At 37.4% G+C, this 19,069-nt stretch overlaps 1 protein-coding gene across 2 annotated transcripts in view; it reads left to right on the forward strand.

The window, feature by feature from the left end:
• The window catches only part of NEDD4 (NEDD4 E3 ubiquitin protein ligase), a 160,530-nt gene that overhangs the window by 125,551 nt on the left and 15,910 nt on the right, over positions 1-19,069 (forward strand). For both annotated transcript variants that reach the window (XM_022579560.3, XM_022579563.3), the window contains 12 exons: positions 426-545; positions 1,772-1,975; positions 3,169-3,249; positions 3,476-3,530; positions 3,627-3,685; positions 4,720-4,785; positions 8,760-8,989; positions 9,732-9,853; positions 9,945-10,015; positions 17,612-17,707; positions 18,069-18,142; positions 18,425-18,485. In XM_022579560.3, the coding sequence (XP_022435268.2) occupies positions 426-545; positions 1,772-1,975; positions 3,169-3,249; positions 3,476-3,530; positions 3,627-3,685; positions 4,720-4,785; positions 8,760-8,989; positions 9,732-9,853; positions 9,945-10,015; positions 17,612-17,707; positions 18,069-18,142; positions 18,425-18,485 (1,239 nt within the window). The remainder of the gene's footprint in view (positions 1-425; positions 546-1,771; positions 1,976-3,168; positions 3,250-3,475; positions 3,531-3,626; positions 3,686-4,719; positions 4,786-8,759; positions 8,990-9,731; positions 9,854-9,944; positions 10,016-17,611; positions 17,708-18,068; positions 18,143-18,424; positions 18,486-19,069) is intronic.

Below are 19,069 nucleotides of genomic sequence, written 5' to 3' on the forward strand. Positions count from 1 at the left end.
GGTGGTGGTTATTACTCTCGTGATTTTCAGTGTTATCATTCTCATCATTATTATCTGTTCTACTGGAGTTTTTTTTAAGTGAAATGCTGTACACTTTAAAATATGATTTAAAACATGATTCATTTTAAGGAGAGCTAGCAGGGGGACTTCCCTGGCGGTCCAGTGGTTAAGGCTACGCCTTCCAATGCAAGGGGTGCAGGCTCGATCTCTGGTCGGGGAGCTAAGATCCCACATGCCTCACAGCCAATATACCAAAACATGAAACAGAAGCAATATTGTAACAAATTCAATAAAGACTCTAAAAATGGTCCACATCAAAAAATAAATAAATAAATGAAGAGAGCTAGCAGTGCAAAAGGGATGTGGTCCTTTTAAAAAGGATTCTTTCTTATTAATATTTAATTCTTCTGTTATTCTTCACTTAGCTCTTGCCTACTTCATCTGGATTACCACCAGGTTGGGAAGAAAAACAAGATGAAAGAGGAAGATCATATTACGTGGATCATAATTGCAGAACTACTACCTGGATAAAGCCCACTGTACAGGTACCCTGCAATCTATCCATTAATGTGTTTTCTTACATAATTTGAAAGCTATGGAAGCTATTATGTCACTTTGTAGTATATGCTGGATGCTTCTAATTATTTTCTGATATTGGTGCTAATTGTCTGCCATTGCCGGCCGATCTCTAATATACATGAATCACCGCTTGTTATTATGTAAAACAAGTCCAATTGGGAATAGGAGGACAAAGTAAATGATCTGGTCCACTGGGTAATTGTGTAATTTGAATCGTTAAGATCATTATTTTGCTAAAAGATAATCTTGATGATTAGTATCTATCAAAGAACTTTGTCATGATGACACTTTGTCCTTGGCAACAGTGAGCGCCTTTTGTAATCTTTCCTTGCAAGCATTTAGGAAAATATTTTCTCTTATCACCATGTCTCTTATTGAGAAATTTTTTAAAACTGAAAAGTACAGAGAATAAGATAGTAAATACCGATTTTCTTAACACCCTGAATTTACCGCCATTAACAAATCACCATATATGTTTCTAGACGTTTTCTTTTTTAAAATAACATCTTACAGATAAAACTAAATTCCTTTTAGCCAAGCACTTGACCCCACTACCCAGAGGGAACTCCCATCGTGAGCTTGTTGGGGATTCTTCCTGCCTATTTTATGTACTCAATAGAGAGCTAAACAATGCAAAATGTTATTTATGTCCATGTGTCAAGTTTTGCAAAGATGTATTATATAATTCTAAATATTATTTTGCTCACCATTGTTTTAAAACCCTATCATGTTGTTTTATATATAAATCCAGTGTATTTCTTTTAACTACTGCCTTATATTTCATCACATGAATATATTACATTTCAGGTATGTATTTCTGTAGTATATGTTTGTCATTCATTTTGTCTTCCCAGCATTTGAACCCACTTTGTGTGTATGGGAAATTCCCACTCTATATGAGTCTTCTGGGTGAGCAAAGACAACCTTCTCCACTTGGCACTGCAGCTTCCCTTGCAACTAGGGCTAACAGACTGACGGTTAACCAGCATTCTTACTGCTCAAGAATCAGCTGAGAAATTATAAGTTATTTTAAAAACAAACTTTGACAAAACACTGTATTGGAAAAATGAGCCTCCAATCTTTAGGCCTATTTATAATTGTGTGTGCTGTTTGCAGGTTAAGTTACCTTTTTAACCACAGCTATTTGTGTGTTCTCTATAAACACTGCAACACGATTGAATTAACATGCTAGGCCACAGTGGAGACCAGTCAGCTACCGTCAAGCCAGGGTTCTTCTGCAGGCCCTCACCCACAGGCCCCCACGAGTGACGCAGCACAGCAGGTGACCCAGCCATCTGAAGTGGAGCAAGGATTCCTTCCCAAAGGCTGGGAAGTCCGGCATGCACCAAACGGGAGGCCTTTCTTCATTGACCACAACACCAAAACCACCACCTGGGTAACTTCAGTGCTCTCCAGTTTAAATTTATAACAACAATAATAGTCTCTCATGTGTAGTCCTTGATAATCTTTAATTATACATTAATATACCCTACATTTCCTAGTCCTCATTTAGAGATAGGTTGAAATCTTAATAGGATTATTTCTACTCAATATGTTTATGCCTATTTTTAATATTTGGGGGGATTGTCATGGAGATACATTTACTTCCTGTTTGCAGTTTTGGGGTTTTTTTTGTTTGTCTTTGTGGGTGTGTGGTTTTTTGGTCACACTGTGCAGCTTGTGGGATCTTAGTTCCCCAACCAGGGATCGAACCCACGCCCCCTGCAGCGGAAGTGTGGAGTCCGGGAATTACCATGTTTGCAGTTTTTAGCTCACTAGCCCTGAATACTGAGGAAGATATTTAGTCATAATCCTTTCCCTTTATATGAGGCTTATAGTTCCAAAGTACTTTTGAATCCATATCTCATAGTACCCAAAAAAACCTATGAGACTAGGCAGAATAGGTATTTTTATGTTAAGATAAGGCTTAAAGTTGTTGAGCAGTTGGTTCACCACTAACTGAAAAATTACTGAAAATCAGCAGCAGATGAAGAGATTTTGATTAATAAATTTGTTTAAAACACCAATATACCTAAATAAAACTAAAATTATACAATAAATGATTTAAGAAAATAATATTAAAATTATAATATACATCAGTAAATCCAAATAAATTAAATTTTGTTCTTTCTTTCAACAATTTGAATTGCCTTTAATAACCTTTTGGTGCTTACCTTCCTATCTTTCAAAAATATTAATAAATTAACACCTTAGCAGCTAGGTGCCTAAAAGCCTGATCAGGGCCTCAGAAATAACATGTGCTCCAGTTTTATGTCCCACTCTTACACCAGTTTTTATTTAGAGAAGAGCCCTAAGTAGTGACACAGTCCATAAAGAGTGGGCAATATACTCCAAATGGTTTCTGTGAAAGAGGTAGTGAGTTAATACTGATCCTCCTCTGAGATCTGAGAACTGAATATTGTAGCCTGTGAGTGATAGATTTTAGACGAGAACCTGTTATTTCATAGAGTAAGCAAAAGAAATAAAAGTGATATCCACTGATATTAGAAAACATAGTAACAGACTGACTTTCGTGATTTTAAAGTGTGTGTGTGTGTATTGTTTTCTTTATTTACTCTACCAAAAAAGGAAGATCCAAGACTGAAAATTCCAGCTCATGTGAGAGGAAAGACATCACTTGATTCCTCCAATGACCTGGGGCCTTTACCTGTAAGTTTCTAGAACTGCTACCCATCTAACTTGGCTATCTCAAACATTTGTATTTTGGAATACAGTAGTTCTTTAACAACTATAATTAATATTATTGTTGAAGTGTTGATGTCTTCTACTAAGAATGGAATATGCAAATTAAATCAACCATATAACCAAATCTGTTTCTCTGCCCATACGTCGAAAACCGTTTCCTAACATAATTGAAATATATTCTTCATTATAGCCAGGATGGGAAGAAAGAACTCACACCGATGGAAGAATCTTCTACATAAATCACAGTATGTGCAATGTGATTATTTTCATTACATTATCTTTTGCAGTATCGAATTTTGTACATGAGGATGGAGAACATCTTTTTTTCTCTCTTTCTTCAGATATAAAAAGAACGCAATGGGAAGATCCTCGGTTGCAGAATGTAGCAATAACTGGACCAGTAAGTCTCTTTGTATCAGGATCGTCTGATGGGATTGTCCGCTTACCTGTCTCTTCAAGGGTGTTTGATCAAGGACATAGCACTAAAGGTGTTGAGAGGAAAGCACATTTGCAGATCTCCCCTCTCCCCACCGCCCATACACCAGGTCTCAGTTATTTGAAAAGAGCATATAAAGTCATTATCCTTACTCTGCGTGGCAGCCCTGTGAAACCAGTGAGCCAGATAGTCAAATACTAAGGCAGTGGTCTGCCGTGCTCAGGCTGGTACTTGTCTGAAGAAGAAGGCTGGCAATCCTCAGGAGATCAAAGGAGCCAAGAGTGTATCTGGTGAGGAAGCAGAGAGCACCCTATCAACTCAGGGTCATGACTTGAACTTTTTGGTTGAAATCGTTGTAAATAACAGTATATAAGACGTACTCACATTTAAGTACAATTATTACCATGTATGATGTTAACACTACTCGTGAGTCAGATTAACGATAGGAAAATCATTTTCCTCTTTTATATAGCTTCTTTTTCCAACTTCAGTTTTTCAGATTTTAACTGTTTCCTAATTCACAAAAATAAGTAAAATTGAAGATACAGTTCTTGTAGATTACTCTTCTGACTCCATGTTTAGTCTTTTAAAGTAATGGATAAAAAAGGCAACTCCTCAGAGTTCAAACAAAAAGTATATTTTTCAAATTGCTCCTTTAATGAAGAAATCACTTTGAAAGCCTCTTTAGAAATGGAAATGTTCATTTCTAATATTTCTCTACTTGGAAGACATTTCCTGTTTCTGGCCTGTTGCATTTCAAGAGTATTGCATGATGAAAATTACAGCCATAGCAATTGCTGAATACAATTTTATCTTAAACAGAGAAATTAAAATTTTTTAAATTGTATATATGGTTTTTCTTTGAATTAAACTTTTCAAATATTCTGTTTTAATGCCTTTCACTTATGTTCATCAAGTACCCAGAGGGGAGTTTTTTAAATTGTTCCAGAATGAAACAACTTAAACCTTCTTTATTTTTCCAAAATTTTCAACTCAAGGCAGTGCCCTACTCCAGGGATTACAAAAGAAAGTATGAGTTCTTCCGAAGAAAGTTGAAGAAGCAGGTTAGTGATACTTATAACGAGTTCTCAGGAATGATTGTCGTATAGACTGAAAGCATGGGAAATGCATTTTAAAAAGTAACAGAATTTATTCTATATATTAACAACTTTGAATAGTTTCTTTTAGGGAAAGGATGTGTATTTTTTGAGTACCTGTAATATATGATTAGAGACCACAGTTATTTTATGTCTTTATTTTTCAATATACCTTGTAATATAGAAAAATAGTATTAGAAGTGTGCTTTTAAAGAGCTCTAACCTGGTTCCCTCATGGGTTTGTGGGGTTTGGGTTTTGTAGAAACTAAGCAAGAGTAGCTCAGGAGATTATCCCCAGGCCTGGACTTAATTGTGTAGGAGGACTCTCTGGATTCCTTTTCTGCTTTGACTATTGTTTTCCAGTGTTAGTCATTCGTTATTTACAGCTTCAAATATAATATATCTCTGCATAATTTGACAGTACAGCTGTGGTTGGAGCAGTCCTCTTATTGCTTGTCTCCTTCTGCTTATCAGAAATGTTCACTACTCTCTTTTCCATCACCACAAATTCATTATGTTTGGAACTAAACTCATCTGCCCATCTATTTCATTTCTGTTGGTGATGACTATTTTTTTTTAGTAATTTTAAAAAATTGATTGAAAGATTCTTTAAATTCCATAGTGCTTTAGTTTTCAAAGGTTTCACACACACGATTTCATGTAACTCCATAATAACCCTTCCCCCCAACTCTGTATTGCCCCTCCCCCTTCCCTCTCCCCCTGGTAGCCACTAATTTGTTCTCTATATCTGTGAAGGTGATGACCATTTTTTAATGCCTTTCTAATTTGCTCGTGCTTTTCCCCTTGCCCTGCAGTTTAGGAGTACTGCCACTAGGTGGCTATATTGGGTTACACTTACTTGCCTTCCAAGCCTGAAGCCTGCTTTTCCAGATTCAAGATGGTGGGTCTGTTTCCACAGATTTTCTCATCCTAAATTTAACAAAAAAATGAAATATAATAGTTTTTTAGTGCAGATATTTTATGCTGAATAAAGCCCTAAAATGTCATCAATGTTTTAAACTCATTTTCAATAATAATTTTATGTTAAAATCACTCGAAATTTGTTTTCTACTTCTTAAAATTATTTGGGATTTTAAGTCTATTTTGAGTTACTTGTCTGGTAAATATTTTCATTCTTAATGACAGTGTACTGGTGGAATAGAAGCACTAGCTTCTCCATTTGCCAGTCTGAACACTTACAAGCATGTTATAGTATCTAATGGTTGATGAGGCAACAGGTCACAGAACACAAAAACGATAATGAAAGCAGTAATATTTATTGAGCTTTCACTACATAGCAGGCATTTTTCTTAACAAGTTACATGTATTATCTACGTGTAATCTCTACAATAACTCTATAAGGAAGGGACTATTATTGTCACATTTTAGATCTGAGGAAACTGAGGCTCAGAGAAATAAGGCAATGTGATCAAGTTCCATGGTTATTAGTGGCAAAGCCAGAAACAAACCAAGTGGTCTAGCGCCAGAGTCCATGCTCTTAAGCCACCTGACCTATCAGATTGGTGATTAAGAGAAAAAATTACCCAGAATGCAACAAAGATACATAAAAAGATTAAAATTATGAAAGAAAGCTTAAGAAGCATGAAGCTGTTCCAGAAAGAGAGACTGGAGAGCCTGAGAAAGAGGCTGAGAATCTGAATCCTCAGTTTAACAACATTTCCCAAGCAGGATTTAAAAAATAAAATCCCTGTCTGGACACATCACAGCAAAAGAGCAAGATGGAGATGAAAATATCTAAATCAGTGCTCCAAAGCTTTGAGCTGTCTTTAACCTTTTCTTCTGCCTCATCCTTAACATCTCATTAGTTAGGAATAAGGGTGGCTGATCATTACTGAGATCACTGCATGCCTGGTATTGTGTCAGCGTAAGAAATGCGTTATCCTAGTAAGTCCTGAAACTCCCTGAGGGTCAGCATTGTTATCGTCCCTGTTTTATAGGTGAGGAAATTAAGCCTTTGAAAAGATGTGTGAGGTGAAGCCGGACTTGAACACAGTGTCCCCTGACTCTAAAACCTATGCATGGTCCACCACTCAGCTCAGAGGTGGAAATTTCTCCTTCAGCCCTCTCTTCGTTGCCACTGCTCACTCACATGGTCCATTCGTCTTCTCTCACACCGTCTGTTTCAGGGGTCTTTCACTGACCAGCACGTTTCTTGTCTCTCCTTAAAAACACCCTTTACACTCGACGCCATCAGCCTCTGAGAACCCACCAGTCCGATCCTGTGGCTTCCTGCTCAGCAGCTCTTCCTGGTCAGCCTTCGCGCTGTCTACACTGTGGCCTCACACTGCTTCTAAACCTTCTTGCACTCTAATCCCTCCTCTCCTCCCCTCCTCCTGTACCGTCCAGCTGTCAGATGGCTTAGACCCCTCCTGCATGCTGTTGCTCAGTCCCTGTCTCCCTTCCCCTCTTTTTTTTTTTTTGCAGTACGCGGGCCTCTCACTGCCGTGGCCTCTCCCGTTGCGGAGCACAGGCTCAGCGGCCATGGCTCATGGGCCCAGCGACTCCGCGGCATGTGGGATCTTCCCGGACCGGGGCACGAACCCGTGCCTCCTGCATCAGCAGGCGGACTGCCAACCACTGCGCCACCAGGGAAGCCCTCTCCCTTGCCCTCTTGAAGCCTCCTTGATTGTCTCACTTGCAATTAATAACTCAGTCTTTTTGCCCACAAGAGCTTTGCTTCTATTTCTATTTTTAGCAATTTTCCTACTCTTTTAAATCTCAGAATTAGTAACATTTACATTTGTTTCTCACACACACACCAAATTATAAACTCCTTGAGAAAGTGACCACATCTTATGCCATGTTTTTATTCCCTTTTCCTCCCATCTCTGCCCCCCCTGCGATACCTACCTAGCATGGACCTAGCCCAGAGCGGGCCTTCAGTAAATGCTTGCTGAGTTACCTGCACTGTTTGCCTAGTGCCTGAAATTCTAAAATTCCTTTTCTCCAATCTTACCACTTTTTTAAATGGCACAAGCAGCAGAGGAAACTGATTATGTTATGCTTATACCGCTTATATAAACTGCTCGTATTATTATGTTTCTATAGGGCTTTCCACTTTTCTTAAATATGAGAGTGAAATTGATTTTTTTTTCCCTTAGAGCTAACTCTCTTTTTGAAGTTACAGAATATTTATAGTATGTTTTCTTTTCATGGTTTCCACTTGAACGTTGCACACAAAGCACTCAAGAATAAAATATTCAGATATATTTCTATGTAATTTACAACAAGGTCTGCCTAAAAGCATAGTTATCTACATTTGTCATATAAGCAAAGTATGTACAAAAGATGAGTGAGGCAACAGAGCTCATTCACTAAGAACAGAGAGTCAGGAGCTAAGACTTTCTTAACTTGTATCTTTAGTTTCTTCACCCATAAAATGGAGACAATAATAGTAGCTTCTTCATAGTGTTGTTATGAGGAGCAAGTGAGTTAACCCATTAAAATGCTGGGAACAGTACGGGCACAGTCTGCAAATGGTAGCACCTGTTAATGAGTGAAGTGGGCAGGCTCCAAGGAGGAAAACTGGAGGGCAGGGAAGAACCCTGAGCCAACAGGCACACAAGTAGCAGGCAGTGGCTAGACTGACTGCAGGTCACGGAGTGGTCTTCTTCATTGGATCTTAAGATGGAAAGAACTGTTCATGAAGTGCCTTCACGTGAGCCTTATTACCACCATCAGTAGCTGCTTCTTCAGATGTGAAAGTCAGAAGTCTGTGTAATTAAGTGACTAGAGAAAATGCATGAGTGCTTTCATACTGTGGAGGAAATACAGACAATATACCTAGTCCTGTTTTCCCTGAAAAAGGATCTTGGGCATAGGGTAGATAGAATACAATGAATTTTATAACGTTCACGAGAGAAATGTGTCGTCTTGTTGAATGGATTTAAACCATTCGTCTCTCTTCTCTGGGTTTTCAGAATGACATTCCAAACAAATTTGAAATGAAACTTCGCCGTGCAACTGTCCTTGAGGACTCTTACAGGAGAATTATGGGGGTCAAGAGAGCAGACTTCCTCAAGGCTAGACTGTGGATTGAGTTTGATGGCGAAAAGGGACTAGATTATGGAGGAGTCGCCAGAGAATGGTTCTTTCTGATTTCGAAGGAAATGTTTAACCCTTATTATGGGTTGTTTGAATATTCTGCTACGTAAGTACCTTTACAATGACTGTATACAGAAAGAAAATCACTGTTTTGAAAGTAACAGAATGTTATGATGCAAGGAAAATGTACATCACAATGTGTCAGAAAAGGGAGACTGTAACTAATGTTGTTTCAGAAATAACTTTTTTAAATTGTGGTGAAATATATATAACATAAAAGTTACCATTTTTATCATTTTAAGTACATAGTTCAGTGGCATTAAGTACAATACATTCATTGTTGTGTAACCATCACCACCATCCAGCTGCAGAACTTTTTGATCATCCCAAACTGAAACTCCGTACCCTTTAAACACTATCTCCCCCATTCCCTGGCATTAACCGTTCTACTTTCTGTCTCTCTGAATTTGACTATTCTCAGTACCTCATATAAGTAGAATCATACAGTATTTGTCTTTTTGTAACTGACTTCATTAGCATAATGTCTTCAAGGTTTTATCCATGTAGCAGCATGTGGTAGAATTTCCTTCTTTTTGAAGGCTATATAATACCCTGTTATGTGTATCTACCACATTTTGTTTATCCATTTGTCTTTCAATAACATTTTGGATTGTTTCCACCTTTTGATCAAAATGACTATTTTTAAAACCATTAAATCCAATGGTGTAACATGGTTCTAACAGAGGTAAACAACTCTGAAAAGAGGGAGATGATTTACAGTTATTTGTCATATTAAAATTTTTGTATGAAATATAGAAAGGAACATTCAAATGTGGTTATCTTTACAGGGATAATTATACCCTACAGATAAATCCCAACTCTGGATTGTGTAATGAAGATCACCTCTCTTACTTCAAGTTTATTGGCCGGGTAGCTGGGATGGCAGTTTATCATGGCAAACTGTTGGATGGTTAGTATTAAGCCTAAAACTTTTTTTTTAATGTAATTATCTGATTTCTTTCACTTGGTAATCATTTTGAATATATTTGATTTTTTACAAGGCTTTTTCATCCGCCCATTTTACAAGATGATGCTGCACAAGCCAATAACACTTCATGATATGGAATCAGTGGTATGTCTTTTTCACTTATAAAGTATGATAGAACAGGCAAATGAATATTTTACAGGCTTACCTTTTAATAATGAAAAAAATCAATAGATGTGCCAAAATACAAATGAACATTTTTCCCCAACATTTTATTATGAAAATTTTCTAACATATAATGAAATTGAAAGTATTTTACAATGGCTATGTGCGTATCCACCACCCAGATTACACAATTGGCTTTTTATCTATACTCACTTGTCCACACCCCCATCCATCAATCCATCCTCGTTTTTTGATGCATTTCAAAGGAAGTTGCATATATCAGTAAACGTCTCTCTAAATACTTCAACATGTTATACATCAGTTTTATGCAGCTCTTGCATCAGTATTTGAATTGTGATTATTTGTGATGAACGGCATATGTTTTCAAAATGGCAGTCCAAAAGCAAGGCCTTGAGATTAGGCTACTACAGAGAAACAGAAACCCGATAAAAAGGTTGGCTTGTAGGAGAGCACCGGAATCACAACTAACTGCTGAACAAGCATCGACAGGAAGACACTGGAACTCACCAAAAGAGATACCCCACATCCAAAGACAAAGGAGAAGCCACAATGAGACGGTAGGAGGGGCGCAATCACAATAAAATCAAATCCCATAACTGCTGGGTGGGTGACTCACAAACTGGAGAACACTTATACCACAGAAGTCGACCCACTGGTGTGAAGGTTCTGAGCCCCACGTCAGGCTTCCCACCCTGGGGGTCCGGCAAAGGGAAGAGCAATTCCTGGAGAATCACACTTTGAAGGCTAGTGGGATTTGACTGCAGGACTTTGACAGGACTGGGGTAAACAAAGACTCCACTCTTGGAGGACACACACAAAGTAGTTTGTGCATCGGGACCCAGGGGAAGGAGCAGTGACCCCATAGGAGACTGAACCAGACCTACCTGCTAGTGTTGGAGGGTCTCCTGCAGAGGCGGGGGGGTGGATGTGTCTCACCGTGAGGACAAGGACACTGGCAGCAGAAGTTCTGGGAAGTACTCCTTGGCGTGAGCCCTCCCAGAGTCCACCATTAGCCCCACCAAAGAGCCCAGTAGTCTCCAGTGCTGGGTTGCCTCAGGCCAAACAACCAACAGGGAGGGAACCCAGCCCCACCCATCAGCAGACAAGAAGATTAAAGTTCTGCTGAGCTCTGCCCACCAGAGCAACAGTCAGCTCTACCCACCACCAGTCCCTCCCATCAGGAAACTTGGACAAGCCTCTTAGATAGCCTCATCCACCAGAGGGCAGACAAAAGAAGCAAGAAGAACTACAATCCTGCAGCCTGTGGAACAAAAACTACATTCACAGAAAGATAGACAAGATGAAAGGCAGAGGGCTATGTACCAGATAGAGGAACAAGATAAAACCCCAGATAAACAACTAAATGAAGTGGAGATAGGAAACGTTCCAGAAAAAGAATTCAGAATAATGATAGCGAAGATGATCCAGGACCTGGGAAAAAGAATGGAGGCAAAGAATGAGAAGGTGCAAGAAATGTTTAACAAACACCTAGAAAAATTAAAGAACAAACAAAACAGAGATGAACATACAATAACTGAAATGAAAAAAACACTAGAAGGAATCAATAGCACAATAACTGAGGGAGAAGAACAGATAAGTGACCTGGAAGACAGAATGTTGGAATTCAGTGCTGCAGAACAGAATAAAGAAAAAAGAATGAAAAGAAATGAAGACAGCCTAAGAGACATCTGAGACAACATTAAACACAACAACATTCTCATTACAGGGGTCCCAGAAGGAGAAGAGAGAGAGAAAGGACCTGAGAAAATATTTGAAGAGATTATAGTCGAAAACTTCCCTAACATGGGGAAGGAAATAGCCACCCAAGTCCAGGAAGCACAGAGAGTCCCAGGCAGGATAAACCCAACGAGAAACACGCTGAGACACATAGTAATCAAACTGGCAAAAATTAAAGACACAGAGAAACTATTGAAAGCAACAAGGGAAAAATGACAAATAACATACGAGGGAACTCCCATAAGGTTAACAGCTGATTTCTCAGCAGAAACTCTACAAGCCAGGAGGGGGTGGCATGATACACTTAAAGTGATGAAAGGAAAGAACCTACAACCAAGATTACTTTCCCTAGCAAGAATCTCAGTCAGATTCGATGGAGAAACCAAAAAGCTTTACAGACAAGCAAAAGCTAAGAGAATTCAGCACCACCAAACCAGTTCTACAACAAATGCTAAAGGAACTTCTCTAAGTGGGGAACACAAGACAAAAAAGGACCTACAAAAACAAACCCACAACAATTAAGAAAATGGTAATAGGAACATACATATCGATAATTACCTTAAACGTGAATGGACTAAATGCTCCAGCCAAAAGACACAGGCTCGCTGAATGGATACAAAAACAAGACCCATATATATGCTGTCTACAAGAGACCCACTTCAGACCTAGGGACACATTCAGACTGAAAGTGAGGGGATGGAAAAAGATATTCCATGCAAATGGAAATCAAAAGAAAGCTGGAGTAGCTGGAGTAGCAATACTCATATCAGATAAAGTAGACTTTAAAACAAAGAATGTTACAAGAGACAAGGAAGGGCACTACATAATGATCAAGGGATCAATCCAAGAAGAAGATATAACAATTATATATGCACCCAACACAGGAGCACCTCAGTACATAAGGCAACTGCTAACACCTCAGTACATAAGGCAACTACTATAAAAGAGGAAATCGACAGTAACACAATAATAGTGGGGGACTTTAACACCTCATTTACACCAATGGACAGATCATCCAAACATAAAATTAATAAGGAAACACAAGCTTTAAATGACACAATAGACCAGATAGATTTAATGGATATTTATAGGACATTCCATCCAAAAACAGCAGATTACACTTTCTTCTCAAGTGTGCACAGGACATTCTCCAGGATAGATCACACCTTGGATCACAAGTCAAGCCTCATTAAATTCAAAAAAATTGAAATCATATCAAGCATCTTTTCTGACCACAACGCTATCAGATTACAAGTCAATTACAGGGGAAAAAATGTAAAAAACACAAACACATGGAGCCTAAGCAGTGCATTACTAAATAACCAAGAGATCACTGAAGAAATCAAAGAGGCAATCAAAAAATACCTAGAGACAAATGACAACGAAAACACGACGATCCAAAACCTATGGGATGCATCAAAAGCAGTTCTAAAAGGGAAGTTTATAGCTATACAAGCCTACCTCAAGAAACAAGAAAAATCTCAAATAAACAATCTAACCTTACACCTAAAGGAACTAGAGAAAGAAGAACAAACAAACCCCAAAATTTGCAGAAGGAAACAAATCATAAAGAGCAGAGCAGAAATAAATGAAATAGAAACAAAGAACACAATAGCAAAGATCAATAAAACTAAAAGCTGCTTCTTTGAGAAGATAAACAAAATACATAAACCATTACCCAGACTCATCAAGAAAAAGAGACAGAGGACTCAAGTAAATAAAATAAGAAATGAAAAAAGAGAAGTTACAACAGCACTGCAGAAATACAAAGCATCCTAAGAGACTACTACAGGCAACTCTATGCCAATAAAATGGACAACCTGGAAGAAATGGACAAATTCTTAGAAAGGTATAGCCTTCCAAGACTGAACCAGGAAGAAATAGAAAATATGAACAGACCAATCACAAGTAATAAAATTGAAACTGTGATTTAAAATCTTCCAACAAAAAAAATTCAGGCCCAGACGGCTTCACAGGTGAATACTATCAAACATTTAGAGAAGAGCTAACACCCATCCTTCTCAAACTCTTACAAAAAATTGCAGAAGAAGGAACACTCCCAAACCCATTCTATGAGGCCACCATCACCCTGATACTAAAACCAAAGATACTCAAAAAAAGAAAATTACAGACCAGTATCACTGATGAATATAGATGCAAAAATCCTCAACAAAATACTAGCAAACAGAATCCAACAACACATTAAAAGGATCATACACCATGATCAAGTGGGATTTATCCCAGGGATGCAAGGATTCTTCAGTATACGCAAATCAGTCAATGTGATACACCCTTTTAACAAATTGAAGGATAAAAACCATATGATCATCTCAATAGATACAGAAAAAGCTTTTGACAAAATTCAACACCGATTTATGATAAAAACTCCCCAGAAAGTGGGCATAGAGGGAACCTACCTCAACATAATAAAGGCCATATATGACAAACCTACAGCAAACATCATTCTAAATGGTGAAAAACTGAAAGCATTTCCTCTAAGATCAGAAACAAGACAAGGATGTCCACTCTTGCCTCTATTATTCGACATAGTTTTGGAAGTCCTAGCCACGGCAGTCAGAGGAGAAAAAGAAATAAAAGGAATACAAATTGGAAAAGAAGAAGTGAAACTGTCACTGTTTGCAGATGACATGATACTATACATAGGGAATCCTAAAGAGGCCACCAGAAAACTACTAGAGGTAATCAATGAATTTGGTAAAATTGCAAGATACAAGATTAATGCACAGAAATCTCTTGCATCCCTATACACTAATGATGAAAAATCTGAAAGAGAAATTAAGGAAACACTTCCATTTACCATTGCAACAAAAAGAATAAAATACCTAGGAATAAACCTACCTAAGGGGACAAAAAACCTGTATGCAGAAAACTATAAGACACTGTTGAAAGAAATTAAGGATGATACAAACAGATGGAGAGATATACCATGTTTTTGGATTGGAAGAATTAATATTGTGAAAATGACTATACTACCCAAAGCAATCTACAGATTCAATGCAATCCCTATCAAATTACCAGTGGCATTTTTTACAGAACTAGAACAAAAAACCTTAAAATTTGTATGGAGCCACAAAAGACCCCAAATAGCCAAAGCAGTGTTGAGGGAAAGAAACGGAGCTGGAGGAATCAGACTCCTGGACTTCAGACTATACTACAGAGCTGCAGTAATCAAGACAGTATGGTACTGGCACAAAAACAGAAATATAGATCAATGGAACAGGATAGAAAGCCCAGAGATAAAACCAAGCAACTATGGTCAACCTATCTCTGACAAAGGAGGAAAAGATATATAATGGAGAAAAGACAGTCTCTTCAATAAGTGGTGCTGGGAAAACTGGACAACTACATGTAAAAGAATGAAATTAGAACACTCCCTAACACCATACACAAAAATAAACTCAAAATGGATTCGAGACCTAAACGTAAGACTGGACACTATTAAACTCTTAGAGGAAAACATAGGAAGAACGCTCTTTGACATAAATCACAGCAAGATCTTTTGTGATCCACCTCCTAGAGTAATGTAAATAAAAACAAAAATAAACAAATGGGACCTAATGAAACTTAAAAGCTTTTGCAAAGCAAAGGAAACTGCAAACAAGATGAAAAGACAACCCTCAGAATTGAAGAAAATGTTTGCAAATGAATCAACAGACAAAGGATTAATCTCCAAAATATATAAACAGCTCATGCAGCTCAATATTAAAAAAGCAAACAATCCAATGAAAAATGGGCAGAAGACCTAAATAGACATTTCTCCATAGAAGACATATAGACGGCCAAGAAGCACATGAAAAGCTGCTCAACCTCTCTAATTATTAGAGAAATGCAAATCAAAACTACAATGAGGTATCATCTCACACCAGTTAGAATGGGCATCATCAGAAAATCTACAAACAACAAATGCTGGAGAGGGTGTGGAGAAAAGGGAACCTCTTGCACTGTTGGTGGGAATGTAAATAGATACCGCCAGTATGGAGAACAGTATGGAGGTTCCTTAAAAAACTAAAAATAGAATTACCATATCACCCAGCAATCCCACTGCTGGGCATATACCCAGAGAAAACCATAATTCAAAAAGACACATGCACCCCAATGTTCATTGCAGTACAATTTACAATAGCCAGGACATGGAAGCAACCTCATTGCCCATCTACAGATGAATGGATAAAGAAGATGTGGTACATATATACAATGGAATATTACTCATCCATAAAAAGGAATGAAATTGGGTCATGTGTAGAGACATGGATGAATCTAGAGACTGTCATACAGAGTGAAGTAAGTCAGAAAGAGAAAAACAAATATCGTATATTAACGCATATATGTGGAACCTAGAAAAATGGTACAGATGAACCAGTTTGCAGGGCAGAAATTGAGACACAGATGTAGAGAACAAACGTATGGACACCAAGGGGAGAAAGTGGCGGGGCGGGGGGTGGGGTGGGGCGGCATGGTGGGATGAATTGGGAGATTGGGATTGACATGTATACACTGATGTGTATAAAATGGATAACTAATAAGAACCTGCTATATAAAAAAATAAAATTAAATTTTAAAAAATGTATTATACTTATATTCCCTAGTGGATTAAAAAAAAATGCTCACCAAAGAAGGCTTATGCAAGAAATCAAGAAGTTGATGACTTATTTTGACCACCTGAAGTGGCAACCTGGGTCCATAAAAAAAAAAAAAAGACACATGCACCCCAATGTTCATTGCAGCACTATTTACAATAGCCAGGTCATGGAAGCAACCTAAATGCCCATCTACAGATGAATGGATAAAGAAGATGTGGTACATATATACAATGGAATATTACTCAGCTATAAAAAGGAACGAAATTGGGTAATTTGTCGAGACGTGGATGGATCTCGAGACTGTCATACAGAGTGAAGTAAGACAGAAAGAGAAAAACAAATATTGTATATTAACGCATATATGTGGAACCTAGAAAAAGTGGTACAGATGAACCATTTTTTGCAGGGCAGAAATTGAGACACAGGTGTAGAGAACAAACATATGGACACCAAGGGGGCAAAGTGAGGGGTGGGTGGTGGTGTGATGAACTGGGAGATTGGGATTGACATATATACACTAATCTGTATAAAATGGATAACTAATAAGAACCTGCTGTATAAAAAAATAAATAAAATATAAAAATTAATAAAAGAAACAGAAACCCAAGGATTAAATCCTTGACTATAACTTTGTAACCTACGCTGAATCGCATCACACTGTGTGTGAACACATGGATCCTGAGACCTCGTCTGTGTTACCAAGTCCCATTTTTGTGACACATTATTTGTGTGAACAGTATAATTCTTCATAAATCATAAAATTGCACAGTTACTGGCATTGGTTAACTGAAGTTTTGTATTTAATTTGAGATTTTTCTTCAACTTGGGCCAGATATAAATAATGGCCTCCTCAGAGCTGCTTAAACACTTCAAACACAGTCTTACAGGCCATGTGAAACAGGTGTTGAGTGCTCCTGAGTATTCACAGCAGTTAGGATTCATGTCAAAACTAACCCTTTAACTGGATAATAAAATCTGTACCTCCACTACTTCCAGAGTTAGACTTCGAAACTTTTAAGCAGGCACCACGCTATTGATATATGCACTTACACTTACTGGTCATTCATCTCTTTGTAATACTTGTGTGTGTGTGTAAAAGATGTCCAACTGACCTTTTCATCTTTTGTCCAATTATTCAGACCCTCAGCATACTTTCTCTGCAGATTCAGGTATCTTCTTTCTATACACAAATTTTAAATATGCAATCTTTCCCATTTAGGATAGCGAGTATTACAATTCACTAAGATGGATTCTTGAAAACGATCCAACAGAACTGGACCTCAGGTTTGTCATAGATGAAGAACTTTTTGGACAGGTTTGTAAATTTTGATTAATTAAAATGGTACGTAAATTGTGGAACTTTAGAACTTAAGTTTAATAACTTAAGTGAAATGTTATAACTTAAGTTTAGATGTTAAATAATGCATGTACTCAACATATTTCTGCACTCTATTTTTAAATTTACTTTCCAGTAACGAAAGCTGTCTCTCAGAAAGAATTTCTGCTTCTTTAACATTTGACTCATTCCATATTTATTTTAGTAAAACTAATATTTCAAGTTTTCTTAGCTTTTGAATGGATTTAATTTAAAACACCAGGTTTCTGGTATAACTATCATATTTATACTTAATTTTTTTCACTAAAATAACATATCAAGGTATCATGCTTAATTTTAGACCCATCAACATGAGTTGAAAAACGGCGGATCAGAAATAGTCGTCACCAATAAGAACAAAAAGGAATATATTTAGTAAGTATTTTGTTGTAAGTATTTTACTCTATTTAGTAAATTATTGGAAATAATTTTATACTTCTTTCTGGGAAGACTCTTTGTACCTTCTTTCTCTTACCCCAGAGTCAGAGCCTCAATGTTCTTTTTCTCTTTCTGTAACCATGTCATATTACTCACTCATGTTCATGTTTTTGCCTTGGGCTTAGCTAGTCTTTATTTTTTGTTTCTAACCAGAATACATGTACCTTAACAGTTTTTCTTGTTTCCTGTGAAAACGATGAAATGTTTTGTTTCTTTTAGTCTTGTAATACAATGGCGATTTGTAAACCGAATCCAGAAGCAAATGGCTGCTTTTAAAGAGGTACTCATTTTGTTTCCTCTTCGATAACTTCAAAGTACAGTCCGTAAGTTTTAAATATTGGGCCTTATCATGTCAGAGAAAAAGTAGTATATGACTTTTTAAAACGATTTTAAATTCATTTTCATACTGACAAAATATTAAATGAATAGATGTTGAGTTAAAACGCAATCATTCAAGAAATCCATGCAATAAACAGTCCTCCTTAACATGAATCCCCCTCAGCTTTCCCAGTCCCATTCCCCTCACCTTAAGTAACCTTGGGTGAACAAAGGAACAAGAGTGCTAGAGGGATGGTGGAATATACTATTTGTTTCTTTTCCTAAATGGGGTCACATCATACATGTTGGTTTGTGACTCACTTTCTTCTCTTATCAAATACTTATTGGAGGTCTTTACCTGTCAAGATATATAACGACCTTTCTTTGTGGCTGCCTTTTATTCATACTCTAAATTCATAAGTTACTTAAACTTGCCAGTTGATAGACATTTAGGCTGTTGTCAGGGCATTCATTTCCTAAGCTAACTAAAAGTCTTCTGTTAAATATTTATCACATACTTTTTCATTTATTCAACATTGAGCACTG

This window comes from Delphinapterus leucas, chromosome 2, assembly GCF_059928025.1.
Source record: "Delphinapterus leucas isolate spDelLeu-1000000601 "Yukka" chromosome 2, BTC_Dleu_Yukka2, whole genome shotgun sequence".
Lineage (NCBI taxonomy): Eukaryota > Metazoa > Chordata > Mammalia > Artiodactyla > Monodontidae > Delphinapterus > Delphinapterus leucas.